The following is a 27,662-nucleotide window of genomic DNA, read 5'->3' as shown; positions in this document are numbered from 1 at the left end:
TTTTACGAGTGAAATCAAATCAAGATTTTATAAATGTCATAAAACTATGTTCAACCGCATTCTTCTTAACAATTACAACCCTGAATAAACAAATCTAAGCCCTAAAAACAATCACAATCTTATGAGTTCATACATCATTCCCTCCCTCTAAAACCTATTTACTCGCACACTCCATGATACACACAATACCTGGGGCAAGAAAAATTAGAACCTTAACAAAATAATACCCCCATTTAGTGCATCTAGAGAATACCATACACATTAATTTACAACATTGTATGAGCCTATGTCTCTATCTTCAGAAGAGAATTGAGGGATGTACTGTTGAACCGCTGTGCGAGGCCCCGGATAACAAGGACAATTATGTCTCGCAGGTGGCGTGTCTGCACTAACAAGTCAACTTCATTTTCACTGTCAACCACGATCCTGAGACGGTGTTGATCGGTCCGAAATAGCTCCACCTGCAAAATATTGATATTATTGTGATACCAGGTTCTATTATTTTTTATTGAGATAGTCACATAACTTCCTAAAGTTATAATCATAATGTTAAGATGAGATACTTAGCCTTCAGATTTTCAACAATTGTAAAATGCCTTAGGAAATGTTAGTCTTCATAGAATTAAAAACACTAGATGGTGCTGTAAATAATAATAATAACAAACAATAATAACCATAGGCTTATGGTGGTGCTTGTATATGAATGAAAATATGGCTTGACCATTACACTTTTGAATTTGAAATGTCTTAAATATAGTTTTGTTATATCCCTATGTGCCTATTAAATGCTTGAAGTTGCTTATGATGCTTGTTATAGAATATATATTTAATATATGGAATCTCTATAGATTAGGCAGTTTTAGAAATTTAGGTAGGTAGGCATATGGAAACTTATTTCCTATTCGAAGTCTTCTAGCATGTATTTATAAGGCTTTGTATTCTCTTTTCTATACGACAACATATTCAGAAATCTTCTCTTTACTTTCGTAACAATGCTTTAATGGTTCTATGACTTATCACCAGACAAAAGGGGAGAATAATATGCTATATATGTGCTCTCATTTAGGCTTTGACAAGCTGGTTGCATATGCATATACTCCTGTAAGGAGATCCGATCATCCATTGCTTCACTACAAATTACAATGTCTTCAATTCTTAGCGCCTCCACATTCTACCGTATTTATCACATTGTGCAATTGCCTACTTAGTTGATATTATCATATTTAAGGTGTGGTTACCTCCCTGACCATCCTGAGTGCTCAATTTAATCTACTCTTCATTTATACCAATTTTAGTGCTACTTTGATCACATAGTGTTGCCTAAAATACAATAGATTATGATTAAAAATCACAATTATAATAGCCTTATTCACCAACTCTTCGTAGGGTACATAGGGACTTTAAAATTGAAATGACTAAAGTTGAGTAACTTACATGGAAAGGAGGGGCATAAGTGCCTCGAATTTCAGTTGTGGGAAATGAAGTTTTAGAACCAGGCTTCACAACCTTAACCCTCTTTCTGTTAACCTCCAAAATTCTTCTTTCGAGACTTCCAGCCCCAGGAAGCTGCAATGTATATAAAATTTGTTCATCTCTTATCATTATGCACCAGGAAAAAAAAAAAAAAAAAAAAAAAAAAAAAAAAAAACAAATGATAAAAAACATGGTAATACACTAATACCTTCTTAGAAGATCGTTCCTTGTCACACAAGGCCTGCAATCATGCACCAAAATGCAAAAGGTTTCATTATTTGAGCACAGGGAGTGGGTAGCAAGAAGGAACTAGAAAACATTAATTAAAAAATAAAATAAATAAATAAATAAGTGATTTGAAAAGAATAGGAGGCAATGCATATACTCTATGTTGTAATGAAAAGCTAATTCAACAATAGATTGTATATTACACCAATGCCACAAAATCATATCTTGCTAGATAAGAGCTTTGAGTTTGTAGTCTGATCCTTTCTTCAATTTAGTAATAATACAAGTATCTGCTCACAAATAGATGAGGAAGTAAATCTCTAGATCTCTAACCATTTACCACTTCCAAATTCTGACTATATTAATCAGTTAAAGACTCTTCATTCATTAACTCTAGGTTCTCTTTCAATTCTTCTTTGATTTTTATCCCCCCTTCATAAAGGAAACTTTTGTAGGACACAACTTTGAAGCAGAACTCTGGCTTTGAATTGATATTACAAAAACCAATGTTGGCATCTTAACAGCATGTCCTTTCATCATTGGAGCCAATAAAATGTCTATTTGAATGTCCCAATTTAAGACAAATAATGGACATCTGAGACAACACACAAAAAGGCATTGTCATGTATAAGCAAGCTCAGCCAGTGCACTGAATGATATAAGAAGTTTTTGTGCAAAGGTGGAAATGAGCTGCACAAAGGAAATGCAAAAGCAAATGTGAAACGTGAAATGGGACATAATAGAAAGGATTGACATAATCGACAGCCATACTTGGAGGTAATACCAGCTAAAATAATATCTCTAGCACAAAGAATCAAAATGCACATAACAAATACAGAACAGGTGAGCAACACAAGGAGTACAAATGATTAATGATAGCACGTTAAAAGTTCCAAATTTGAAGTATAGTATGTTATCATTGTGATTGTCATAATAGTGCCTTTGAATATTAAAAAAGACAGTACACAAATTAACAGAAAAAGGATCCTCATAATCATATAAAGGGATAATGGCATATGGTTCAGAAATGAATTTCAGGAAGTAGGCCAGCACCTCAAACTTCACCGATCCAATCTCAAGTTTCTGCTTCACTTCTTTAAGGACATCAGGCTCTGCAAATGGTACAAAATTAACATCAATTAGAGTACAACACATTTGTAAGGTGGAAACTTCCTGACATTCAGCTTCTCAAACACAACCACCCCTGCTGGACTACAAGAATAGGACCAGAACCAGAATATAAGATCTCCAACAGGTCAAATAGGCCTAGAAGGGGAGAGTAGTACAACAACAATAACAATCTGATATACCAAAAAGACTATTTCTTAGCGTGTGCACATCAATGTATGTTTATATATTACTCAGTTTCTTGGAACAGATATGTTAAGTGAATAGTAAGTGATCAAGTGAGGACATTTCCAAATAGTGGGATATCTTTCATTTAAAACATCAAAATTGAGAATATACATATCTATACACTATACTAAGTGAATCTTATAAGGAAACATAAAGAAATTGAACACATATAAGTATTGGGTGATGAACTGGTGATGACAGTTGTGGCAATTTACCTACTGCAATTGGATCTGTAGATGCAGAAACAGGCTGTCCCTCAACTCCATCTTCTCTTACAGGGGTATAAATCACCACTAGCCTATAGCCCACATCATCAACGTTAGCTTCATACATCCTTCCTGTCTCCCCTGCCAACAAAAAATGGGGGGATAACAGAACTTCAGCATCCTTAATTCTTGATCAAAGTGCACTAAAGAGCTCATGCTAGTTACCTTTGACCTCTACAACTATACATACTTTGCACCTAGCTAACTAGGTCAGGAATGCATACCCAGTTTGCATACCCTTATCAGTTTTGAAGTAACATTAAATTTTAGCCAGGCCACAATGGCCACATCAAACTAACAGTCTAACATGATAGGCTGAGTCCATAACTTTTTTAAACTGTGATTTCAACATTACCTTAATGCTAAAAAGTGACTAATTAATGTAGGAAATTTGATAATTTTCATGGATTTCTGCAGCCGAATGGCCCGGATAGAGGGGAAAAAAATAAAAAAGCAAAAAGACAGTTACTAAAATTGATACTTTAGCATACCTGGAATAGAAATGAGATCAGGACTTCCAACCATTGATCTAAGCCACTGGATTTTACTTTTACCCTCCTTTCCACCACTATAAATACCACGAAATGCAAACAAATTGGTGTGAAAACCTCTTCCCTCAATCTCTAGCTTATCCATCCTAGGAATACCTGAAATAAGTAGAATTTTGTCAGTTTGTAACCACTGTAACTATGACAATCAAGTGAAAAAGAGCTTTCAGAAAACAAAAAAAAAACAAAAAAAAACAAAAAAGAAGGAAAAAAAAAAAATCTGATATCAAATTGCAGAGAAGCAAATCAAGCAATATTCAATTGTGACTTCAGAAAAAGAACTGAACCCCAAAGCAAGGGGAAAGATCAACCAGAAGTTCATGTCAAGCAAGCAAAAGGGTAAAGGCATTCACAATTGATAGAAGGATGCTTAACCCTGCATAACTAGCTACTAACCAATGAACTTTATCTTTTAACAAATGATAGATTTCAAGTAATGCTTCATTAATTAAAGGGTAAAAACCTGGCAAAATAGAAGCAGTTTCGGCATATGCTGGTTCACTTGACCTTCCAAAAACATCAGTCACAATGCATTCACACCTAATAGAATGGCCTATGTCCTCAAACCGAACCTTGTATGAACAAGAATGTTGCGACGGTAAAGGCTCAAAGGAATTTTCACTTCCATTTTCAGATGAAATGAACCTGCAGTATCTCATTGTATCAAAAGCTTTTCTCTTTTTAATATACCGAAAAAGATATTCTTGTTTAAATGTTAATAACTGTATTCAACTGTGAAAAAAAACATGTGATATTAGCGCTACTTGAAGATCTCACAATCAATAGGAAACCCTTAAAAGATCTTTCTTAATCTAGTAAATTGTCAAATGCAATATGGTCTATTTACAACCAATATTAAGCAAGATGAACAACTATTCACACCAAACAAATCAATTCAAGAAAAAAGCAAGTTAATAAATATCAAATTTCTCATCAACTCATGAGATTAATATAACACAATTAGGATCCACAAGAACCTAGAAAAGTATCTTTTTCAGATTTAAAAAAAATAAATCAGTTTCATACTATTGGTGTTCCTTTTGTTGAAACACAAAAGATGTGTCTGTAGAAATATGTCTGTTGAGTAGTGTAGAGTTGTGTCTGTAGGATTGTGTCTTTGAGTCTGTATATATTTGCATGTTGTCTGACTTGTCTCTCCATTGAGACAAGTAATACAACAAATTCTTCTAAATCTTTCTTAACACCTTTGAGTTAAATACTTTTTTTTTTTTACATATTCAGATTCACGAAAAATAAAAGCAATATTAGATTTAGAGAAATCATTTGATTCCAAGCACATGGAGTATAAAGAGCAATACCACTTGTATCTGACATCTTTCTTGTATTTTCCCCAAACATGTTGTTGACTTTCACTTTGTGGGATAACTTCCACTGCAGTCAGTACATCCCCTTCAATATTCTTCCCAGAAAGAGCTAGTGTCTCAATTCTAGGAATCTCTGCATTGCAAAATGATCATGGGAATTAACACTCTAAATTCCATAAACAGTGAATATCAAAGTTGGTCAAAGTACCTACGAGGTCCTTGTACTATAGCGTTTTGTTCAATTTAGTCTTTGTACTTTAAAAAGTGGTGCAATTAAGGACAATCGTTAACGGTGTTAATATTACCGTTAACTTAGGTTATGTGTTGCTGACATCATCATTGTCACATCTTGATATTTATATTCCTACTCATATATTACTTCATAAATATTTAAAATTAATTATTTTTACTACCAATATATTAAATTAGTATGTCCAAAATAAATAATTACAACCATGTTCCTAATGAGATTTGGCCACTTGATGTCAGCATGCAGTTAACGGTAATATTAACACCGTTAACTATTGTCCACAGTTTCACCACTTTTTAAAGTAGAGGGGCTAAATTAAACAGAATTAATGTACAAGAACTAAATTGAACAAAACACTATAGTACATGGACTTCATAGGTACTTTGACCTCAAAGTTGTATAAGATGCATTGACACCAGAGACTGTTTAGAAAGACATTTCTGGGTTATGGATAACGACAGTGATAGAGAAAGGAAAGACAATTTTAATAGGATGCATTTAAGTCTAAATTTTTTCTGCATGTTAAGAGTGAAAATTTTGCATGCCCATCAAGAAATGAGAAATACTGTTGCCTGAAATATTTTTGGTTCATGCATTGACAATTGACTAACCTAAGAGTTGGTGCTATGACGCATCAGGATTTTCCTTCCAAAGTATGAAGCAGTATTCAAATTTATTGTAGTTTTTAAAACGTCGTATTCGGTTATTTGTTACAACTAGATTGATATAGCATATGTCGCACACCATTACAAAGTAAATTTTCAAACAATTACTGATAAATGAGGTATCCATGGTTTCTTTTCGCCAAAGTAATCAGGACAAGCCAATATCTAAAATCAGTATAACAATCACCACAAACTAGGTACCCAAAGTTACAGACCCAGAATGTTGAGTCCAACAGAAAATGTAGAGCTTTAACTTCTAGGACTACTTATACTCTATTTTCAAAGAAATACAATGACCAGAGATCTACCTGGGAGGATCAAATCAGTTGGCTGAGATAACTTAAGTTCTCCAACAACAGAATCTGATCGGACTGGAGTATATCTGCAAAATGCATCAAATTATTTGTAACATGGAATTCAAAATAATTATTTCTCAATTAAAACTAATTCAAGGATTGTGGCAAAAGAAAATCTGAAAAATTGAATTTTATCATATACCACAGGCTTCTACCATAACAATTTTCATGTCCCTAATGTCTAGAATACAAAAACAAATATGTAGTTGAATCCATAAAATCATGGCCTGGCAAATTCAAGAAAATTGAACCAATGTAAATGTGAAAATTTTAGTACATTAGCTATTAGGAAGTTGGCAGAGAGACTGCAATTTGCATAATCATGAATTCATGGCATGTAATGATGTAAAAAGGATTTTTGGATATAGATTTGGAGCATGAACCACATAGTTTCATGTGAAATGCGTTTAATGTTCTTAATCTTAAGGAATATGTATGAATAAAAAACCTCACATACAAAATCAAAAGAATAGTAGGACAATGTGACTTAACAGATACGAAAGCAAAAGGTCCAATTCTTTGACAATAATGTAGACAGAATAATAAGATACACACACACATGGGCACAACCTTCTTGTCACAAAATTTCAGTGTTTTTTTTTTTAATTCCAGAAAATATTAGACCTTAAAGTAACTCTGATTATGCATGCACTAGAGGTGTTGGCCCACCCCACAGACATCATCTTTTAGCAACTCCTACAGCACTTAGCATAAGCTAAACTGTCTTAGTATCTTCTAACAAACATTTGAGAGGAAGAAAAGATGGCAAGATTGGTTACCCAAATAACAGACGAGAATTGTAGTCTTCATCAGTGACTTCATATGTTTTAGAATTTGCTCCATCAATGAGAGTAACTGTTCCGTCATTAGTTTCCCTATACCAACTGTATAAGCTCAATCCTTCATAACCACCAAAATATTCACCTTCCCCAAGGTAAGTACTTGATGATAACTCCTTTATATGAACATTGGAAACTACAGGAGAAGCTGTAAAGCATTCCATTTGAACATTTTATCAGAACCTTGAGATAAATTAGAACTCACAAAGAAAACGTATTTCATATCAAGGATGACACAAAAAAAGAAAAAGATTAAACAACTTTTTCACAGTGAATTGAGCCAAGAGAAAAAGAAATTACTTACAACGATTTGAAAAAAGAGAGTGAAATTAAGGGGTTTAAGAACCATCTATCAAAATCATGGTACCTCAAGAGGATAATACAGAGCTTATCACACACAATCAAGTTACTAGACAATGCAAGAAGAAATATAAAGAAAAAAGAACACCTTAAAGGGAAATGAATGAGGATTCTACCTGCAGATACAGGAAATTCGCAAATTGAAACCAATGCCTTTCCGGATTTCCCATCAGCACGAGTTGGCAGCCAATGTAAAGCCAAATATGCTCCAACATCTTCCAGAGAAGGAGTATATGTTCTGGCACAGAAATTAGATATGTGAGTACTACCATATTAGACTTATCAATATAACAAGTCATACTGACTATTTGACTAATTTAACTTTCAAACTAACTTACAACGTCCTGTCACATATATGAGCATCAACTTGACTGTTTAATGCATCTAGCAGCATGGATCCATGGATCTTATCATTTGTTCTGAACCATGTATATTCCCCAATACCTTCCTGTCCTCCAAAGTATCGCTTTTCAGGAATAGCCTCCTTGCCCTCACAACATTCAGGAATTGTTAACTCAACCCCCATTGGGTCCCCTATATCAAGGAAAGGTGGTTTAATAAAGATTGAATACAATTATCACATAATAAGAACACAATATGGAAATAAGAACAGAGAAAAGTGTGATGATTTCTGTAATAATTCTGCCTTTATGTTGAGGTGAGGAATTAATTTTTTGATGTCCAAATGTGTAAATCAAATATGGAAAGGATACCCCAAATCTGTTAAGCAGAAGAAAGAAACAGCATGCATAAGAAGTTGCCAAAAATCAAATAACCTCTTTCTTGTTGGTTGGAAAGCTATGATCCTGTACTTTATTCAAGCCTAACTTGATACTTCATGATAGGTAAAACTAGTTCTTTTCTTCTTTAAGTTAATTACAACGAATAGAACGGTCATATCTGCTGCCCAGTGCACAGTTATTTGCTCCAGAAAGCATATGATTACCACCAAATGAAAGAAATCTGCCTTAAGATGCATAGATATGCACATTAAAGAATCCAATTACCATGCACAATTGGTCCAGACAGAATAGTATATGAAAAGACATAGAATTGTGTGCATCAACAAAAAAGCTCACCAGGCTCTACTGGTCCAGACAGAAGACTCTTGGGGCTTCCTTTTAATCCATCTTTTCTTACAGGAATGTAAATAAGTTCAATGCATTCTCCAACATCATCAAGAGTTAACTGCAGAAACTCTGCCAACAAAATAAAATCACATCAAATAATTGCAGCCTGGGAAGATCGAAGGTTAATATTTGATGTTAAGAAAAACTTGCCACTAGAACTAATTTTGTCTTTGACACCACCAGTCTTCACTCTAAACCATTCACACGAACAATCTCCCATCTCCCTGTAGAATAAACAACTAAGTAAATGATGATACTAGAATAAATATAGAACCTGAAATTTATATATTAGATATATCACTAGTAGTTCAACCCTCCACTATAAGAAGCAATGAAGCCAACACGCTCCCCTTCAACCAAAGATCCAACAAATTCAAGTGAGTGGCATGTTGGTGGCCCTGCAATAAGAGGTTACAACATTTTTATTTATTACCAGTTTATAATGTCATTAACCATGTCCAATATGTCTACTACAATACATGAACGACAAATGAAATGTGGCTTTGAGCACTTCATTAACACCAAGAAAAAAGGTGAAGACAATAGAACATGGCAGAATACAATCTGATAGGCAAGAGGATCTGCAAACCTAATTAACATTTAACAGTACAAGGTAAAACACTACAATTATAGTACACTTGAGAAAATAATAGAAGAATTACTTGCCTTTACCTCTAGCTGGTAAGGTAGGAAAAGAACAGAAGTATATCTGAAGTTAAAGTACAGTTCAAAAATGACAAGGAATCATTTGCATATACCTGGAATGATAGGTCCAACTTGTTCCGATAGAACAATAGGACCACGGGCCCAATCACAACGGACGGGTTCACAAGACACAGATATGAAATAGCCAACATCATCAATTGAAAGTGAGTATGATGAAGTTGTAGCACCATAGATTTCAACACGTGTGCTGTCAGAAGTAATCTACACAAATCATTTCTACCAGTAAGTCGGTGACACAATTAATTCGAGAAAACACACAAAACAAATCTACCAAGAAAACATGTAAGACAAATCTACTATGCTTCGCTTATTTCTTTAAAGCTGACAAGAATATGTTCCATAACCCCAAAACCAAAATAATCTTAGTTACTAAAAGTTCAACCTCATGTATTGCTATTTACTTGAATGTGCAAGAAAAATGTCTAAACAGGTTATGATTATTCTGTGATAAATCTGCATACCCGGAACCAGCGGTAGACAGAATCTCCCTCTTCACCACCCCAATATTTTTTTTCAACATTTAATGTAACTCCTTCAACAGCAGTTCCTACTATTTGTAAGGAAAGCAATCTTGGGGTTCCTGGAAAATCAGATTCACAATAATGAAGCCAGAATATACAAAATTTCTCATGAGTGGCATCATATATTAGTAAGATTTAGAAAGGCACAAAAAAATTAAGTACAAATTTAAAGCTGCTAAGGAAGAAATTTCTCATAGCACATGCCCAGTAATATGGTTTTCACAAATGAAGGATCACAGTTTAAATGGTTAGCCTATGTAATTTCTGCTTTTGCATCTAAAAACAAATTTATTGTAATACGGAGTAATATTTTATCAGCTCATAACACTTGAAGGATACCAAGTAACATATAAGAATATAGAACCCTTGTTTTATCCACCTTTTGGGCTTTTCACATCACCAAATAATCTAGACTTTCAAAAACGAAACATTTTATTCCCTTCAAATATAATTATTCCTTTTCTTTTGATAAGTTGTTTAAAAATGTTTAATCCAGCCTCAACTACATATTTCAAATCAAAATCTATCATTTTAATCTACCTCTGTTATAAACACTCACATATATCATTCCATTTACAGGGCCTCAAATGAACCTTCAGGTGCTTGAAAGGGTATGAAATATTTTCTTCCCTATAAAAATAATTATTCATTCTCATTTGATAGGTAACTAAAAAAAATGTGTATGACTCTATTCCAGTCTCAACTGCATATTCAAAATCAAAATTTATTGTTGTGCAGTGGCTTGGATGAATGTTATGGTACTTAAAAGGTACTCTAAAGATTAAATGTCAAAGAGTTAGTACCAGAAGACAATTAACTGTATGAAAGTTTGGTGCTAAAAAGGAAGCTTTTTGAGGAAAAAAAAAAGGTTATATAGGAAATCAGTACCACATCTTGGTTTAAATAGTCTAGTTTGATGCATGAGGTTAAAGAGTTCAAACTTCAAATAAAATATTGTATGGGGGTTTCGTCCGGCTTTTTGCTTAGTATAGGAAGAAATGAAAATAAAATGTAAAATGCCACAGCAAGTCCAAATTGATACAGAACAACAAAGCAATTAAAATACTCAATGATTTTGAAAACTTACCATTTACGCAGTAGGTAAAGTATGCTTGAGATTTGGAGGAATTAAAAGCAAAAGCAGGTCAACTAAATTTTTATTATAGGTGACCTAACTTAGGATGGAAAGAATATATTAGACATATGTGGCTTACTTTCAAAATATTAAAACCTCATGTTTACCACATAAAATTAAACCACCTCTTGCAGCAACATCAAACAATAGCATTTGTAGAATAAATTATGAGGTCGCTTAGAAAAAGTAAACTGTAATGATTTTTTAAAATTTATAATAGAGGCTCAGACATATGTGCCGCCATTTTATTGCACTAATCGACACGTCAACACACAAATAATTATCTTAAAGATGTAAATTCTATTGCACTAAAAGACATGATAAAATTACCTGGGCGCACGGGCTCCTGACCCTTACAAACTTTTGACTCACCAATTGTTCCATCATCTCGCACTGGAGTGCACTTAAATGATACAAATTTGCCAATGGCATCCTTTGTTAAGCAATATTGAAGAAGGCCTGAAGCTTCTGATATTACAGCACCAGGTTCATTTTCAGCCTAGAAAATTAAGGAACATAATAACATATAACTGGTGGCCAAAAAAAGTAAGCAATCCATTTAAGGTAGAAAAACAGGAGCAAGAGAAGAAAGAGTAAGCCCTTAATTCAATTAAAATATGCTTTGATCACTTGTGGAATATTTAATTAGTCAACTATGAAACTATGAAAGTTGGCCATGTGAATAAATGTATTAGGTTTAACTTCAGAAGGTGAGATGTTTCAAGAATTTATTAAGCTCTTCACATAATAAGTTGCTTCTTAGATATAGATAGCCTATAATAAGAGAACCATGTACCTCAACTACCCAACAAAAAAAAAATATACCTCATGAAGATACCAATTGTAAACACTTTTTCCTTCATGACCACCAATATAACCATATGATGCAGTGAGGATTCCACCCTCGATGCAATCACCAGTGAGCGATAAAAAGTTCAGACTGGGTGGAAGGGCTGCAATGTGTTCAAACTCATTTTAGCAATCTTTCAACATTACAATCAAATTTGTAATAACATCTGAGTGAATTACAATTAAGTCCACAAGATCATATTTGTGAACCAGTGGAGCCATGCAAAGAAGAACAATGGAGATATGAATGAAAAAAGAATTGACATGCCAGAAAGATGAAGCCATGAGGACTATTGTTTGTAATCGGAGAATCGAATCAAACAGAAATGTAGCATCCCCAAACATTGAAATTTCAAATTAACTACTTCCATTTATCTAAGGATGCAACATTAGAATTTAGACAAGATTGACCATCATGGTTTTGCAATTATCTTTATGGGCATCACTTAGTCACTAATTTATGAAAGTCGATCACAACGCAATGATGCCCCAATAAATCAATTCTTTAAAATATATTATGCTATAAAGAAATTCTTTTTCTGAGGCATTTCTACATCTCCAATTGATCTAGACTCAAGTAGCCCTATAATAATATCATGTAATTCAATACTTTTGAATAGAATACATAACAAACATACAATTAAAAATTTAATTCATTAAAAAAAGAAAAGCACTATAACAAAGGGACATAGTAAAACAGCAGGACTTCAGTAGATGTTTCTCATCAATTATTGGGTAGTTGTGCTACTTTTAGTCCGGAATATTTTTTAAGAAATCAGCCATAGGTTTACTAGATTTGCAAATCTAAACTTCTTTGAGACCCAAAATGGAAGAGCATACATGAAATTCGCAGTGGAAATAAATAAAAATATTGTACAGGCTGAATGCTAAATAAGTATAAATCCAAAAGTGGAAAAACTATTTTAAAAAAAATAAATAAATAAAAATAAAAAATAAAAAATCAGTTGAATATACTTACTTTCAATTTTTCTTTCTGATATAATATAAGATGGTTCACCAGCATCACCATCTGGGGTCATTGGACTAAATTTTGCAACAAGGAAGTAACCAACAGCTCCTAAGGGTATGCGGAATGCCTAAAAGAAAGACAGCATTTCTCAGGACTCCAAGAAAGGAGATGAAATTTAGACATTAGAGATAAGTATTCTCACCTTTGCAATTTTGGATGCACTCAGTGATTCAAGATCATTCTCATCCTCAAATGATGATGAACAAGTTTTGAACCACTGAACTCTACTTGATCCCTCAGTTCCTCCCGTAACAATACCAGTTACAGTAATTTTGCTGCCCTCCCTCAGTTCTCCAATTATCTTTAGATTTGTTACTTTAGGTGGAGCTGGCATAGGGGATTAAAGAAAAAGAATTAAATATTAACAGTTAAGATCTCATTCATACCTATTTCCCACAAAGTTCAAATTTTCTGATTGAAACTTTATGCAAATCAAAATAGTGTGGCTTTCTATTAAAGCAATGTACAGAAACTAAAAGCAAAACAGACCTTTCTTAATTATCTGAGACACAATTGACATAGATTTCCCCTCCTGTCCTGCAAAAGATAAAATGAAGAAGCAACCAATCAACCTTCTGCCAATTAAATTAGCAACTACACAAAGAAAGAAGCAATATATTGACAGTTAAGCATATTAATGTGATCTGCTTGCCTTCAAAGTTAACAGGTACATATACAAAAGCTAAGCGGCGCCCAACATCCTCCTTCATCAGTGTATATTCATTAGTACCAGTTGATACTGAGACAAATTCCCTGTTCCCCAAAAACAAAACAATACACAAAAAGTTAGAAGAATGCATGGCATTTTCAAGTGGCTAAGTCTTGATTTTATTCTATCAGGAACTCAGGAAGTGGATTTCAAGCTCAACCTAATGCGGAGGAATGGCAGAATCAATTTTGATGAAACTAGTAAGCTTTAAAAGAAGCCAGAGAGTTTCCATGATTATATTTATGTAAATTTAAAAACCATTAATCCAGACTATTAAGCGAAAAGGTATTTTGAAAGGTTGTACATTAAATTCATAAATAATTTTCGTGGATTACATAGCGGTAATCTTGAACTGGTGTTCAGTCCCATTTTCTAACGGGCATAATATATATATATATATATACACACACACACACACATAGAATATAAAAATATATTTGTAACCTTTCAGCATTTATATATTTTCTCATTCTATGATTCTTCGTTCTTGCTTCCGCCTAACTGGCAGGTGGTTGTTATTCTCCACCCGCCAGGCCATTCCATCTTTTAAAATTCAACAAACTATTCGGAAAGACACAAATAGACACTGCTAATGATCAAATAAAATCAGAATTGACAAATTATTCCATTACTTTGTAGGAAGTTACAAAGAGCACATTCCACTTCTAGTCATCGACTATTGTGGCATTGCCACATTTAGCCCTATTCTTTTAATTTTGCCTCATTACATCCTTGACTGTTACTCCATAATTAAAAGAGCAGGATTAAATGTGGTAATGCCACAATAGTCAAGGACTAAAAGTGAAATTTGCTCAAACTACAAAGCATCACTGAAAATAGAAATTATTTTCTTAAGATTGTGTCACAATCTGCATTAAATATGGGTAGACTTGGTAAATCAACATCTCAACAGACTAGCAGTGCTTCTAACTCGAAGTTGGTAATCAGAGAGAGGAGCAGGAGCACAGACCTTTCGACAACCAATTTTCCTAGACAGAAAAAGGAACTTCATAGTGCTTCTATGCAAGCAGCGGAAGATATCATTATCTTTATAACTATGAATTTTCACATTTTCAGTAAAAGTTATGAATTGCCTTTCCCAGGAAAATACACTCGGAAGAAACGAAGAAGCTCCATAATGGAAAATAGAAAAGGGCAACCCTGGCAGGTATCTTCTTCCTCATTTGATCAAAATATGGAGGAAGAATGATGAAACAAACCTCTATACATGGTGAGAACCTTCCAAGGAAAATGAATTTTTCAACATGTTTGGTGTACAGTGCTTACCAACTACGCAACTACTTGAATTTTGGACGGATCCCAATGTTACATAAAATTGGCCAGTCTTCATTTTAGTACAAAATAGAGCCATTTGCAGTAGAATAATCATTGGGCTAATAATTATAATACAAAAGTCAAGAGTACTAACCCAGTGTCCTTGTCTTCACGCAACCACTCAAATTTGCTGGGACCTTCTCTCCCACCAAAATATTTTCCAACTCCCTTGATGATATTACCTTCAATGGCATCTCCAATAAATTGTAGATCACTAACAGATGGAGGAGCTGCCAAAAGGGAAAAAGCCTATTGGTTCAGTAGTCACTTTTCTGACAACCAAAATATAGTAACCAGCATAATTCCAAAGGAATAAAAATTAAAATGGAAACATGGAAGCAAGAGTGATATGCACTGTGGTTGGTGATGAATTATTGAAATATATTAGTCACGATTCAATATGTTTGTCATAACTTGAGGCATTACATGCATGTTACAAGATGTACCTTGCCTAATTTCCACAGGTAAGACTACATGGGTAGCATCCACTACCTGGAGAAGTTTATTTTAACTAGTTCCTTCTATATGCTAACCAGCTGAAAGAGAACAAAGTAACAAACAGGGTGCGACCAGCTTATCGTTCACTCATGTAAAACAGGCATAAAATGTAGAAACATAATACGTTTTATGCTTCACAGAGGTCACTTAATTGTCCTTTCATAAATTTTGCATATGAATTTCATTCGATTCCAAAAAACACAACTAAATACTGGAAAAGTTTCTGCGGTAAAAAGTTGTTTCTTTTACCCAACATTTTTAATACGAAGTAAATAAGACCATAAAAATTTCTTTAAATAGAATGTATTATTTTTATTTTAGATATTAGAAGTCGGTCCTAATTAACTATGGCAGATAATCAGCAGCTCAATTTTCAGGCAAGCAACCTAACATGTTGAATTGGGAATTATCTCACATGAGAAAGAAAACCCCAAAAACAGGACATCTCTGCTTCACCTCATACCTGCTTTAACATAATCAGTTATTGCATATTGGGGTTCCCCTTTGGCACCTTCTTCAGTAACAGGGGTATACATAAAGACCAAACATGAATCAACGTCATCAAGATTCAATTGGTATTCATCACCCTCAGCACCAACAATAACCACAGGGCTGCTATTCCATTTTTTTCTTAGCCAACTGAAAATCAAGAAAAGCATGCCTTTAATTTAGTGGTTCTAAAGTGTTCCATTGGAAAGTATTGAATCTAAGATGCCATAGGCAGATATATAGCATGGTCTCACTTTGAAACACTTCTCCCAGGTGTACCACCACACCAGGCAACTTCTGCATAACCCTTGATTATGCTTCCCTCAACCAGATCACCACGTACTTCAATCCTTAGTACTTTTGGGCATCCAGTTCCTTTACATTAGACAAAAGAGCATTAATCACTAACTTGACGAAATAGAAAAATCCTACAGGCTGCGCAACAAATATCTCTTAACAAGTGTGACATAGCTTTTCTTTCATGATCTACTTTCCTAAAGTGCCTGCCTCATGGATGGATCGGGGGACAAAAAGCATCAAAAGAGCATACCACGTGATACAGGAGATGATATTGCAAAAATGGTGGGATATTCTGTTTCTCCCAGGATAGGAGTACATTCCACCTTCAAAATTCTGCCAATGTCTTCATGCTTTGGCCAATAGAACTGAATATCATGGAGTTAATAAGATATGGCATTTCAAAATGATGAGTAAAGAGTGACAACCACTTAAAAACAGTAAAAAGACATTACCTCTCCTGTTGCAGTGGGAATTGCTACAAAGTTGGAAGGAGTTCTCTCTCCTATATACCATTGGTATTTCAAGACTACTTCTGAACCACTATCATCAGTATTGTCTTTAGAGAAGTTAAAGTGGCAGTAGCAAGCATCTTCTTCAAATGGGGGGTCTATAAAGGCTTCTTTGAGTAAGTATCCTGGTGGAAGTTGTTCCTTCCATTGCTCAAGCAAAAACTGAAATGTTGAATCTGAAGAGACAAAATGCTATTCAAAGACAGTAAAAGTAAAGGCACAGGTACCAAGAACAAGAAACTCTCTTGCAGCTTATGGTTTCACATTTCTAAACAGTATATAAACACACACAGATCTAGATATCAGTCATCAAAACTCATATCAGCACATACTACATAGACGCACACTTCCAAAGTGCCAATTAAAGAATGGGTAGTACAAACTCAGGATATTTTAATTCTGATCTCAATAAAATATTTGAAGATTCAGCAAATATTATGTATTATGAACAAAATATTCAATGAAGCTCCAAGCCAAATGTAAGTTTTACATGTGAAGTGCTATTTTTTTCTTCTCATTCCAGTTTCTCAAATGGTGTGTATCAGGTCAGCTCTAGCATGGCTTTCCATTAGTGAGTTCAGTATTTCAATATGTCCAAGTTCATACTAGAATACTAGATAGTGCTAGTTAAACTAGCAGAACTTCTGCACCAGAAAAGAAAATGGACCATCCGAAATAGGAAAGTAACCTAACCTTTATATGCCTACAATGTGCAAAGTTTACAACAGCACCTACAGAGTACTAAATCAAAAACTATTGTTTACTTTGGATTTGTACTACAAGAATGGAACACAATTACTAAAAGATCAAGGAAAGATGCATGTAGATTCGATTCAATTTATAAGTGACTTAACCAAGTTCTGGCCAAGCACCAAAAACTAATTGCAAAGGCAAAGCAGTACTACATGTACAGCATTGGATGTTAGCTCAGTAATAGACCAAGAACTAAAAAGGCACCAGACACTATGAACTTCATCCCATTCCCACTAGATAGAATGATATGAATAGTTTCCAAAGGTATTATTCAGACAGGCAATCCAAAAACCCAGCTATTTAAGCAAGAGCACTCTTAAGAACTCACCAACAGCATGATCAGGACGACAAAACTCCCAGCCACCTCTGATGCACAAAGCAGTGTGAGCAGGATAACGTTTGGCTAGTGCAATCTCCTCCTTAGAGAGATCTGCGGGAATTATTTAGAGATGAGTCCATAACTTACATGCATAATACATTAAGAGGCTACTACGCAGATACATTTTCCCATTCAAAACTTCCAAGTTCCATCATCTAGGAAAGCAGGAAGGGAACAAGATTTTTTTTGAAAAATCAATTGCAGGTTCTCATGAAAGATTATAATACACCTGAATATCATATGCACTAGAACAGTTTTAATACACTGAAGTTTCTTGAATACCTCTGTCATTGAACTTCTTTAGAGTTGGACCCACAAGCAAAATGGACATGGCTTCTAGATGAGACATCTTAAGAATAGGATTCTCCTCTACACGCAAATGCTGCAGCTCATCATTAATAGCAATGTTCAGATTTATTGACACATAGTATAAATATTTCCATTTTTTATAAGAAACCATTTTCCCATTTCTAAGAAGCTTACAATAGATTTTATGGCATTATCCTTGCAAAGGACCAGTTGTCCATATGCATCACTATCTCAGACTACTCAAATCCAAGTTGATAAAATTTATAGTCTTCATTGTCAATCAAAAGTTAACCATAAACTTATATAACTTATAAGAGTCATGCTATAATTACAAACTTCATTTAAAATATAAAGTTGAACAATCTACTTCACATCAAAGGGAGTCCACACATAATGAAGAGGGCAAGGAAAATGGAAAATAAATAAAAATCAAAAGACAACATCCTAACAAACAATATGGATTTTAATTCAGTACTGTACACAAGATTTATTATTTTAGGCTTCTTAAAGCTACTGAAATCTCTTAGCATAAGGAAAACCACTTCAGTGGATAAGTCTAGGTAATAACGTACAGGGCATAGTGGCATACACAATAGACATTAAGGTGTTAACAAAAATAAGACCTAAGAATCTTATTTTCTTATTCTATCCTTTATTGGTTCTTCCTTTTCATGGGATGGGATGGGATTGGAGGAAAACATCTTGCAAAATTGGAAAGGTTTGGATGATGAATACAGCATTAGCTAAAAATCTAGAACATGTCCCAGCAAGGCAGAAAGACAAGCCTTATCACAAGTGCATGTCTGTGTGTATGATGCTTATGTAAAAAAAAAAAACCTAATAATAATTTTATTCATAAATTAAAGACCTTATCCTGAACATAGAAGGTACATGCAAAAAATTAATTTGATATATCCAATTTGTAGCACTCATATAGTTACCCATTCTACATATTAATGGCCAGTAGCCACGCTATTAAAATTCTTTGGTCTGACTACTAAATTTGACCTTATACTCGGTTCATACTTCACATTTTATCACGACATCATGTAATAAACAACAGATTGATTTAACATTTTTTCTGAAAAATGGAAACAAAGAGAAAATAATGACTTACACAAAACAACTATGATTAATTGCTAACATGTATACCAAGAGATGCCACATACATACTCTAGTAATAAGACAATTTAAAACTGCTAGTGTCCATAGGACATAACTAACCTCAAGGGAAGGTAGATGTGGAAATCCTTTCAAAGTTGATATCTTGTTCTTGCTAGCCGCTAATACCTGCCAAAAAAGATGTGCAGGTTGCATAGAATGCAAGAAGCGATAAGTATCAAATGACTATATATACATATAAAAAACATACATAAATACATAAAAATCACAAACAAACCTGCAATCGAGGTTGACATGCCATAGAAAGAGATTTTAACTTATTCTGAGCAACAGAGAGGAACTGAAATTTTCAAAAGGAAAGAAGAAATGAACAACAATTCATAGACTAAAAAAAGTACCATTTTAAGTAAAGACAACTACTGATAGAAAGCAGTAATGCAGTGATCACTAGTTTACCTCCAAATTAGGAAGCTCAGGAAGGCTTTTCAATGATGTAATTTGATTCCCAGCAAGATAGAGTTGCTACATTAATAAATAAATCATTTTCAGATGCTCATGACAAAAAAAACGCATACAGTATTAATAATTATTTTCAAAACAAATAGAATTTGAGAAATGCATACCTGAAGGGCTTTACAATTCTCAAGTGGTTCAAATCCTGGACCTTTGAAATCATTGAAGCTCAAGTCAAGAACCTAAATACGAGAATACAAGGTAAAATATACTATATTTTGGTTCAATTAGGGAAAAGAGCTAGCAAAATTTAGTTAAAATTTAGCAGACTGAATTATGTAATCCAAATTTAAGAATTAACAGTTTTGATTCAATCTTCCTAAGATAATAGTAAGCAAACTGTCCATACAAACCTTCACCCGCTTTAGTACTTCAATACCATCCAGGGTGGACAAGAGATTGTCTCTGAGATAAACAAACTGCAAGGAAAAAAGAATATTCATAAAATTCTGAGTTTCCTTTTCCCTGATAAAATAATACTCATATTTGAATTGGTAGAAAAGTGGCAAGAATTTAGTATGAACTATCATAAAGTTTTACAAGGGTTACATAAGAAATGAACTTATTAAGTGCAAGCATTTCTTTAAACCTCTCTCTCCCTCTCTCCCTCCCCCTCTCTCCCTGAAAAAATAATACTCATATTTGAATTGGTAGAAAAGTGGCAAGAATTTAGTATGAACTATCATAAAGTTTTACAAGGGTAAAGGGTTACATAAGAAATGAACTTATTAAGTGAAAGCATTTCTTTAAACCTCTCTCTCTCTCTCTCTCTCTCTCTCCTCCCCCCCCCCCCCCCCCCCCCCCTGATAAATTAATACTCATATTTGAATTGGTAGAGAAGTGGCAAGAATTTAGTACGAACTATCATAAAGTTTTACAAGGGTTACATAAGAAATGAACTTATTAAGTGCAAGCATTTCTTTAACCCTAAAACTGAGTACTTATAGATCTTCCAGCAACTTGACAACCACACAGATTTTTCCTCCCATAAACATCCCAATTAAACACGTTGTAGACTAAAGGAAGCTTAAGTTACCTCTAAACTTGGTGACAAGTTCAGCCCACCGCTGTTGAGATTGCGTATTCTGTGACCTCTAAGGTCCAGCCTCTAGATAAAAAAAGCAGAGGAAATACAAGCAAGAAGTAGAGATTTAAATATATGAATGGAGATATGCAAATGACATCAAAAAAAAAAAAAAGAATAAAGCTAAAACAAAATTGCAAACTGTATGCACTATAACTTGTCAGGAAAAACTGCAACAAGTTGAGATTGAATTCATTTTTTGTCTTGCTAGAATGAAGGCTTTAAGGTTTCAAATAGATCTTTTATTCTTCCTATATTCGTATTTTTTGACGGGTTATTTTATCTTTCCTTTACAGTTCCATTTGCAATCATACATCATGACATCATGCAAATTAAGAACAAAGAAATAACACAAACCAAGTCCTAAGAAAGAAGCAACAGTTTCCATAATTCAAAAAGTTCTCTTCATTTCAGCATTTTATACTCCGTATTTTTTTAAAGAGGACATAATACTGCTATAAACCTATGATGTTACTTTTCTGAATTCTGATTAACAAATATAAAATTAAAAAAAAAAAAAGGAGTTATTTAAGGTTGGGGTAATACCCCACCAAGTCCATTGGGCAAACCACTCAGACATTGCAGCACCCAGGCCTTTGTGTCCTACCCATTAGCAGTATGAAAGCCACTATACAAAAACCAAATTCTATGCCCGGCTTCATGCAATCAAAGCCCAATACAAGACACAAGTGGAAGTTTCCTATTCCATGAAGATCCCCTGTCAAGGCAATCACCTAATTCTACAAGGAAAGTCTATTCTAGGGATTCAATTGCATAATCCTCATATGGCAAAGTGTATATCTCCTGCAAATTTAGTCACCTATTCCAATAATTAAATAATTCCATGGCCTCGGCAAACCAAGATCTAGCAATATTCTCTCTCCATAGCCAGCCAATACAACACAACTCCACACCTTGCAAGCTCTATATTACATTGTATTACATTGTACATATACACCTAACACAATGCAGTGGAATTTTGGGCTTGAGATTTTTTGCTTCTAAGTTTACATGTAAAAATCCTTGTCTTCTTCTATGCTTACCTATCACTATCATGCATAATTCCATGTTAGTTGTCCAGTTTATGTTGGACCAGTATATTAACATTGTTAAGATTCCCACATTGATAAAACAAGAGAGAATATATGAGTTTATAAGGCCATGAGTTAGACTAGCTAAGAGGTTGGATTTAATCTTTTAGTGTGGTTTGGCCCATGTGCATTATAGCCCAATTGAGTGACCCTAGCTCAATCTTAGTTTGGTCAACCGGTTAGATTTAAAATGGCCCGGTTGTCTCAGGTGCATTATGCCCAATCTTAGTTTATAACAAACACCAACAATAATAAGTACAATACATCTTCAAACAACTTGGAAATATGATAAAAAGGTCTAAAATGGAAAAGATCTCATCTCTAAATGGAAAACAAGTCTCATGGTCAAGCGATGGCAAACGGCATTATTCGGCTCAACAAATATTTTACCAAGCTTGACCTTCATTCAGGCTATCACCAAATCCGGATGCATCAAGATGATATCTAAAATACGGTCTTCCGCACTCACCATGGCCATTTTGAGTTTCTAGTCATGTCGTTTGGGTTCACAAATGCACCATCAAACTTTCAATCTTTACTTAATAAGCAACATGAGCTATTCCTTAAAAGGCCAAAGTGTGTGTTCAGTGAAGAACATGTCCTTTATCTAGATCATATAATCAATGCCAAAGGAGTATTAGATAACACTGAAAAAGTGCAAGCAACCCATGTTAGTCCCATCTAGCCTTCGAGGTTTCCTTGGATTAGCAGGGTTCTATCGTCGCTTCATTAAAGTATTAAGCCTACCAAAATTCGCCATACCATTCATCGCGGAATGTGATGCTTCAGGCAATGGAATAGGTGCTATGCTACAACAAGAGGGGCACCCGATCACATTCTTCAGCAAAAATTTGGCAAATAGACACTTGAAACTCCCAACATACGAGAGAGAGTTGATAGGCTTAACACAAGCTACAAGGAATTTGATATGTTTCAGTAGTTTGACTACGCGTCATGGGTCTATGGCTAATAGAAGAAGAAGATGGTTTACTTATAGTGGCTGACATAATAGAATAAGAGAGGAGAAGTTGGAGGAAGAAACTTCCTTTTGATTTTATTCAATTTCCAACTTAACCTGATTACCTGACAGATTAATATTCTCCCATATATATAGGAGTTACAACCAAAGATATAAGGAAATAATATTCTAAAAACTGTTAAACTAAATATGAAGGAAATCCTTAATAAAAATGAAACAATATAACTAAACTAGTAAAGGAAACAATATAACTAATTTGATCTTTAGGTAGTGTGAACCAGTTGGGCAGCAGGATCTGTAATGTATCATTACTCCCCTCCTGGAGATCAAGCTTGTCCTCAAGCTTGAAGCAGGTGACAACGTTCAAGTTGAATTCAGGTGATTCCATCGCGTGCGTTCATCTCTGTGGATGCAAGCCAAGCAGGCAGTTCTTCGACATCCTCTAATGTCCATAACATTACAAAGTGGCAGCATTTATGTCTGGGTAATGTATTTGCACCAACAGAAGCAGGTGGTTTAACCATAGGGCCTCCTCCAAGCATTATAAGGACAACATTCATAGATTGTGCAGCCTTAAGTAGTGATGCAGCATCTGAAGGGGTAGCAATGCAAGTCCTAGCAGCAACGGTATTTGCTTTGACCATTGAATATGGGTTGAGGATTGTCTTTGTTGGTGGCTTTTTTGAGGGCACTCGTGCTTTTGAAGGTCCCAGTGCTCCTGGATTCTGTGCCACCATTGCAGAGTCTTGTTGCTAACCCAGATGAGTATGGGATTGGGTACCAACAAATGAAGTCTCAGCAGCAAGAGGATTAGTAGGGTTACTAGGTCGGATATTTGTGTTTGCCCTGCTTGATTGGCAAGAGCAATGGCATGGTTATGAAGAGCAGAGACCTTAGGATACGGAGAAAAACGGAGGTGGTAATCCCCTATGTCTATTGCAGTGGAGACCCCTTCGGTTTGAGCAGCAGTAACGGAGACATCCTCCTGGACAGGTTGTTTTCCTTGGCTGGTGACATAGGGGATGGCGAAGAACCGCCTGCTTGGCTTGCATCCACAGAGATGAACGCACGCGATGGAATCACCTGAATTCAACTTGAACGTTGTCACCTGCTTCAAGCTTGAGGACAAGCTTGATCTCCAGGAGGGGTGTAATGATACTTTATAGATCCTGCTGCCCAACTGGTTCAAACTACCTAAAGATCAAATTAGTTATATTGTTTCCTTTACTCGTTTAGTTATATTGTTTCCTTTTTATTAAAGATTTCCTTCCTATTTAGTTTAGCAATTTTTAGAATATTATTTCCTTATATCTTTGGTTGTAACTCCTATATATATGGGAGAATATTAATCTGTCAAGTTAAGTTGGAAATTGAATAAAATCAAAAGGAAGTTTCTTCCTCCAACTTCTCCTCTCTTATTCTATTATATCAGCCACCATAGGTAAACCATCTTCTTCTTCTATTAGCCATAGACCCGCGACGCGTAGTCAAACTACTGAAACATATCATAATTGGAGGCACTATTTATGGGGCCACTCATTTATAGAATTATAGTATGTACAGACCACTACTACCTAAAAACCCTCCTACAACGTCTCCTCAACATCATTGGATGTGCACGTTGCTTGGGTATGATTTTATCATAGAATACAAGCCTGGTAAATTGAATATCATGAAGAGATCAAGAGGAAGGTTCCTGTAATGTTTTCTTTGTGGTGCACTACAAGCTACTAAAGGATATTCGAGCTACTATCCGTGATTCTGCAACCTATGAGCCATAAATACAACACAACACACAACAATCGAGAAACAAATGGGAAGAGTTGTTATAATTTCAATGCAATTACCCAATCTACAAGGTTGATGTCTAGAAGGGAACAATGTTGTAGAAGACGCTACGCGCTAGTCGAGTGCCGCCTAGGCGGCCACCTAATTTTAAAAAAAAAAAAAAATATATATATATATATATATATATATATATATATATATATATATATATATATATATATATATATATATATATATATATATATATTCCGCTCAAAATGACATCGTTTTTAGAGGAAAACCCAATTAAAAGAACTACTAAAAACCACTTTCACCCCTTCTTCGCCTCAGCCTAGGCCAATTTTTACAACACTGGAGGGGAATGGTTATGCATTTTGGGGACGTGCTTACTAACGGAGGTCAAGAAAGTAAAGAGACAACAACCGGAAAAAGCTTTAGTATATTAGTCTATTATTATTTAGTTATATTATTAGTTAGGCTTTATTATTTAGTAGTTTACGTCGATTAGTTTTTGGATAGCTAGTAGTTTGTGTTTTAGAAGGATTCCCTGTCCTAGTATGCATGGGAAACATTGTACTCCGTATTCTCTAATTACAAATTCTGAACAAAACCCAACCAGCATCTAGTCTTTCTTTCTCAGCTTAATCTTCTTCCACTAGCATAGCATGTGATGTTAGTAGTTTGAACATAATTCAAACCTTTTTCCTTAATTTTCTATTTTTACACAAACAGAGAGTATATAAATAAATGAAATCATGAAGGCACTTATTGAAATTTCTTACCACATCATCACCAGCTTTGATCTCCACTTGAGGAAGCATGATAAGACGTGAATCCCAACTTTCAGTAGTTCCAGTTTTTTTGCGGCTGGAAAAGGCCGTGCTTCTTTCCAATGAAGTCGACAAGGACCCAGTCCTGGATCCACTGTTAACTGAAGGTGACCGTGCAGCCAAAGAAGACAACTTTGGAACTACCTTTCTAGTTGAGCCACTACTTCCTGTGCTCTCAAATGACGTAGACTCACGGCTCCTCATTGAAGTGGAAGGAGATGATGGTTTAATTGAAGACTTCTTAGCAGAGTCATACTTGGATGTATCAGAACGAGATGATGCTTTTGGAGTCGCAGCAGGAGATGAAGGAACTGACTTTCTAGTTTCTGAAATAGTTGATCGAGTAAGGGATCTGCCATTAGCTGATGGCAGTGAACTCCGTCTAATTTCAGGAAGTGATCTCCTCACAGGATCTGGGGCAGAGGAGGTAGGCTTTTTTGCCACAACAGAATTTACATTAGTAGACCTCTTAGTAACTGTTGGCTGTTTATCAGGCAAACCACCGGTGCTGTTTCTTCTGGCAACTGGGACTCCAGTAGAACTCCTTGAAGCACTACTAAGGGTAGGTTTTGTCAATGTTGATGACTTGAACCCACTGGAATTAGTATCAGCTCCATTCATTGATTCCGCTTTCTTCGCTAACCCAGCATTCTTCATCCTAGAGCTCTGTTTCACATTCTTAGTTGTTTTCACATCCTCAGCAGATGATTGCTTCTGCGACTTTTCCACATCATCCTCAACCACAGTTGGCTTCTCTAATTCTGGACTTTGTGCCTCTTCCACAGCATCCTCCGTGTACCTTGGAATTGAACCATCCATTCTGACGTTTCAACTATGAAGAGAACAACCTTTCACCAACAGAAGTTTATTTGAAATCAACAAAGATATACAAATAGAAACAATAACTGTATTTTTACTCCAATACTTGATCGCCATAAAATTCAAAACCAACAAATATTAATGCAACTATGCATTATAAGAAACTGCAAAATAATAATAATAATAATAATAATAATAATAATAATTATTATTATTATTATTATAATAATAATAATAATAATAATAATAATAATAATAATAATAATAATAATAATAAACGAAAGAAGTATTTGCTTTCCGTAATTACTGAAATACATTTCAAGGAATGCATTTTAATAAATAAATAAACTTAACAAGCGAATTAATTCGGAGTGAAAGACCGGTTCAAAGATTGAAGTAAAAACATTTTAATTGATAATAATAATTAAAGAAATAATTGTTCAGACAAGAAGGAAGCAATAGAGTAAAATGCAGTTTAATAAACAAGAAAATAATAATGATGATGACGACGACGCAACTAGTCCGCTTTTTCAAAGACAGAAAGACCAAAGAGCAGCACTGAAGAAAACGCCACAGTTAAGTAAAGAAAGCGGTAGTTTAGATCCCGAACCAAAATGCAGCACTCCACACCCTTGTTTCCGAGACAGAGTTAAAACCAACACTAGCAAAAGCTATAAAAACACCAAAAAATAAAACGGCCGGCGGTTCCGTACGTCGGCAACGGCCAGATCTGGCGGAGAAAGAGACAATGGAGCAACACTCACCTAGTAGTAACTGTGTTTTCCTTAGGGTTTTGCAAAAGGAGAAATGCTTTGGAACAGAGAATCCATGGAGAGAGAGAGAGAGAGCGCTCTGAGTGAAAGCGTGAGGAGAAAAGGCTAAAAAGAGAGAGTGAGGGATACTATGACTATGAGAGAGAATGTGAAATAGATTTGATAATTAGATGGAGTAGATGAAGGGGGACTCAGACTGCATTATTTAGTAAACTTTGTCTCTGATACGCGTAACCGCTGTCTGCAGCTTTTTTTATTTTAAGGTAATAAAATCTTGTACTTCAACTATTGGAGTCATTTCGGAAAAATACTACATCAAGTATCA

The 27,662-nt window shown here is 34.8% G+C and overlaps 1 protein-coding gene across 4 annotated transcripts; it reads right to left on the bottom strand.

Moving 5' to 3' along the window:
* Positions 1-27,512, bottom strand: LOC109180681 (187-kDa microtubule-associated protein AIR9). 4 transcript variants are annotated; one of them, XM_019330367.1, is made up of 38 exons: positions 27,329-27,512; positions 25,698-26,594; positions 21,010-21,081; positions 20,327-20,392; positions 20,084-20,155; positions 19,917-19,982; positions 19,738-19,800; positions 19,563-19,628; positions 18,312-18,411; positions 17,979-18,080; positions 16,841-17,073; positions 16,639-16,753; positions 16,343-16,463; positions 16,063-16,238; positions 15,196-15,331; positions 13,710-13,810; positions 13,547-13,594; positions 13,200-13,384; positions 13,007-13,124; positions 12,004-12,131; positions 11,509-11,677; positions 9,984-10,102; positions 9,555-9,723; positions 9,110-9,194; positions 8,947-9,020; positions 8,746-8,865; positions 8,005-8,200; positions 7,783-7,904; positions 7,247-7,454; positions 6,420-6,493; positions 5,191-5,329; positions 4,335-4,516; positions 3,815-3,970; positions 3,273-3,404; positions 2,755-2,813; positions 1,682-1,714; positions 1,435-1,566; positions 1-461 (listed from the first exon to the last, which is right to left on the bottom strand). In XM_019330367.1, exons 2-38 carry the CDS (start codon positions 26,562-26,564, stop codon positions 285-287), a joined length of 5,181 nt encoding a protein of 1,726 aa, XP_019185912.1. In that variant the 5' UTR covers positions 26,565-26,594; positions 27,329-27,512; the 3' UTR covers positions 1-284. The 4 variants fall into 4 exon arrangements, with proteins under 4 accessions (XP_019185912.1, XP_019185914.1, XP_019185913.1 ...); XM_019330369.1 differs by having other exon boundaries at positions 1,682-1,710; positions 2,751-2,813; positions 25,698-26,593; XM_019330368.1 differs by lacking the exon at positions 27,329-27,512 and adding an exon at positions 27,083-27,301 and having other exon boundaries at positions 25,698-26,593.
* Positions 27,513-27,662: the final 150 nt, after the last annotated feature.

The sequence above is a fragment of the Ipomoea nil genome, unplaced genomic scaffold (assembly GCF_001879475.1).
Source record: "Ipomoea nil cultivar Tokyo-kokei standard unplaced genomic scaffold, Asagao_1.1 scaffold1031, whole genome shotgun sequence".
NCBI lineage: Eukaryota > Viridiplantae > Streptophyta > Magnoliopsida > Solanales > Convolvulaceae > Ipomoea > Ipomoea nil.
Note: the sequence above shows the minus strand (reverse complement) of the source record. Positions and strands in the feature narration are given on the sequence as shown.

What these genes read in the sequence shown, in the direction of transcription:
- LOC109180681 (XM_019330367.1), bottom strand. Translation starts at nt 26,564, where the DNA reads ATGGATGGTTCAATTCCAAGGTACACGGAGGATGCTGTGGAAGAGGCA. An exon ending in GTGCATCCAAAATTGCAAAG is followed by an intron (nt 13,125 to 13,199) that starts GTGAGAATACTT and finishes TCTTTCTTTTAG; the next exon opens with GCATTCCGCATACCCTTAGG. An exon ending in TCAGGAGCCCGTGCGCCCAG is followed by an intron (nt 10,103 to 11,508) that starts GTAATTTTATCA and finishes CTGATTTTCCAG; the next exon opens with GAACCCCAAGATTGCTTTCC.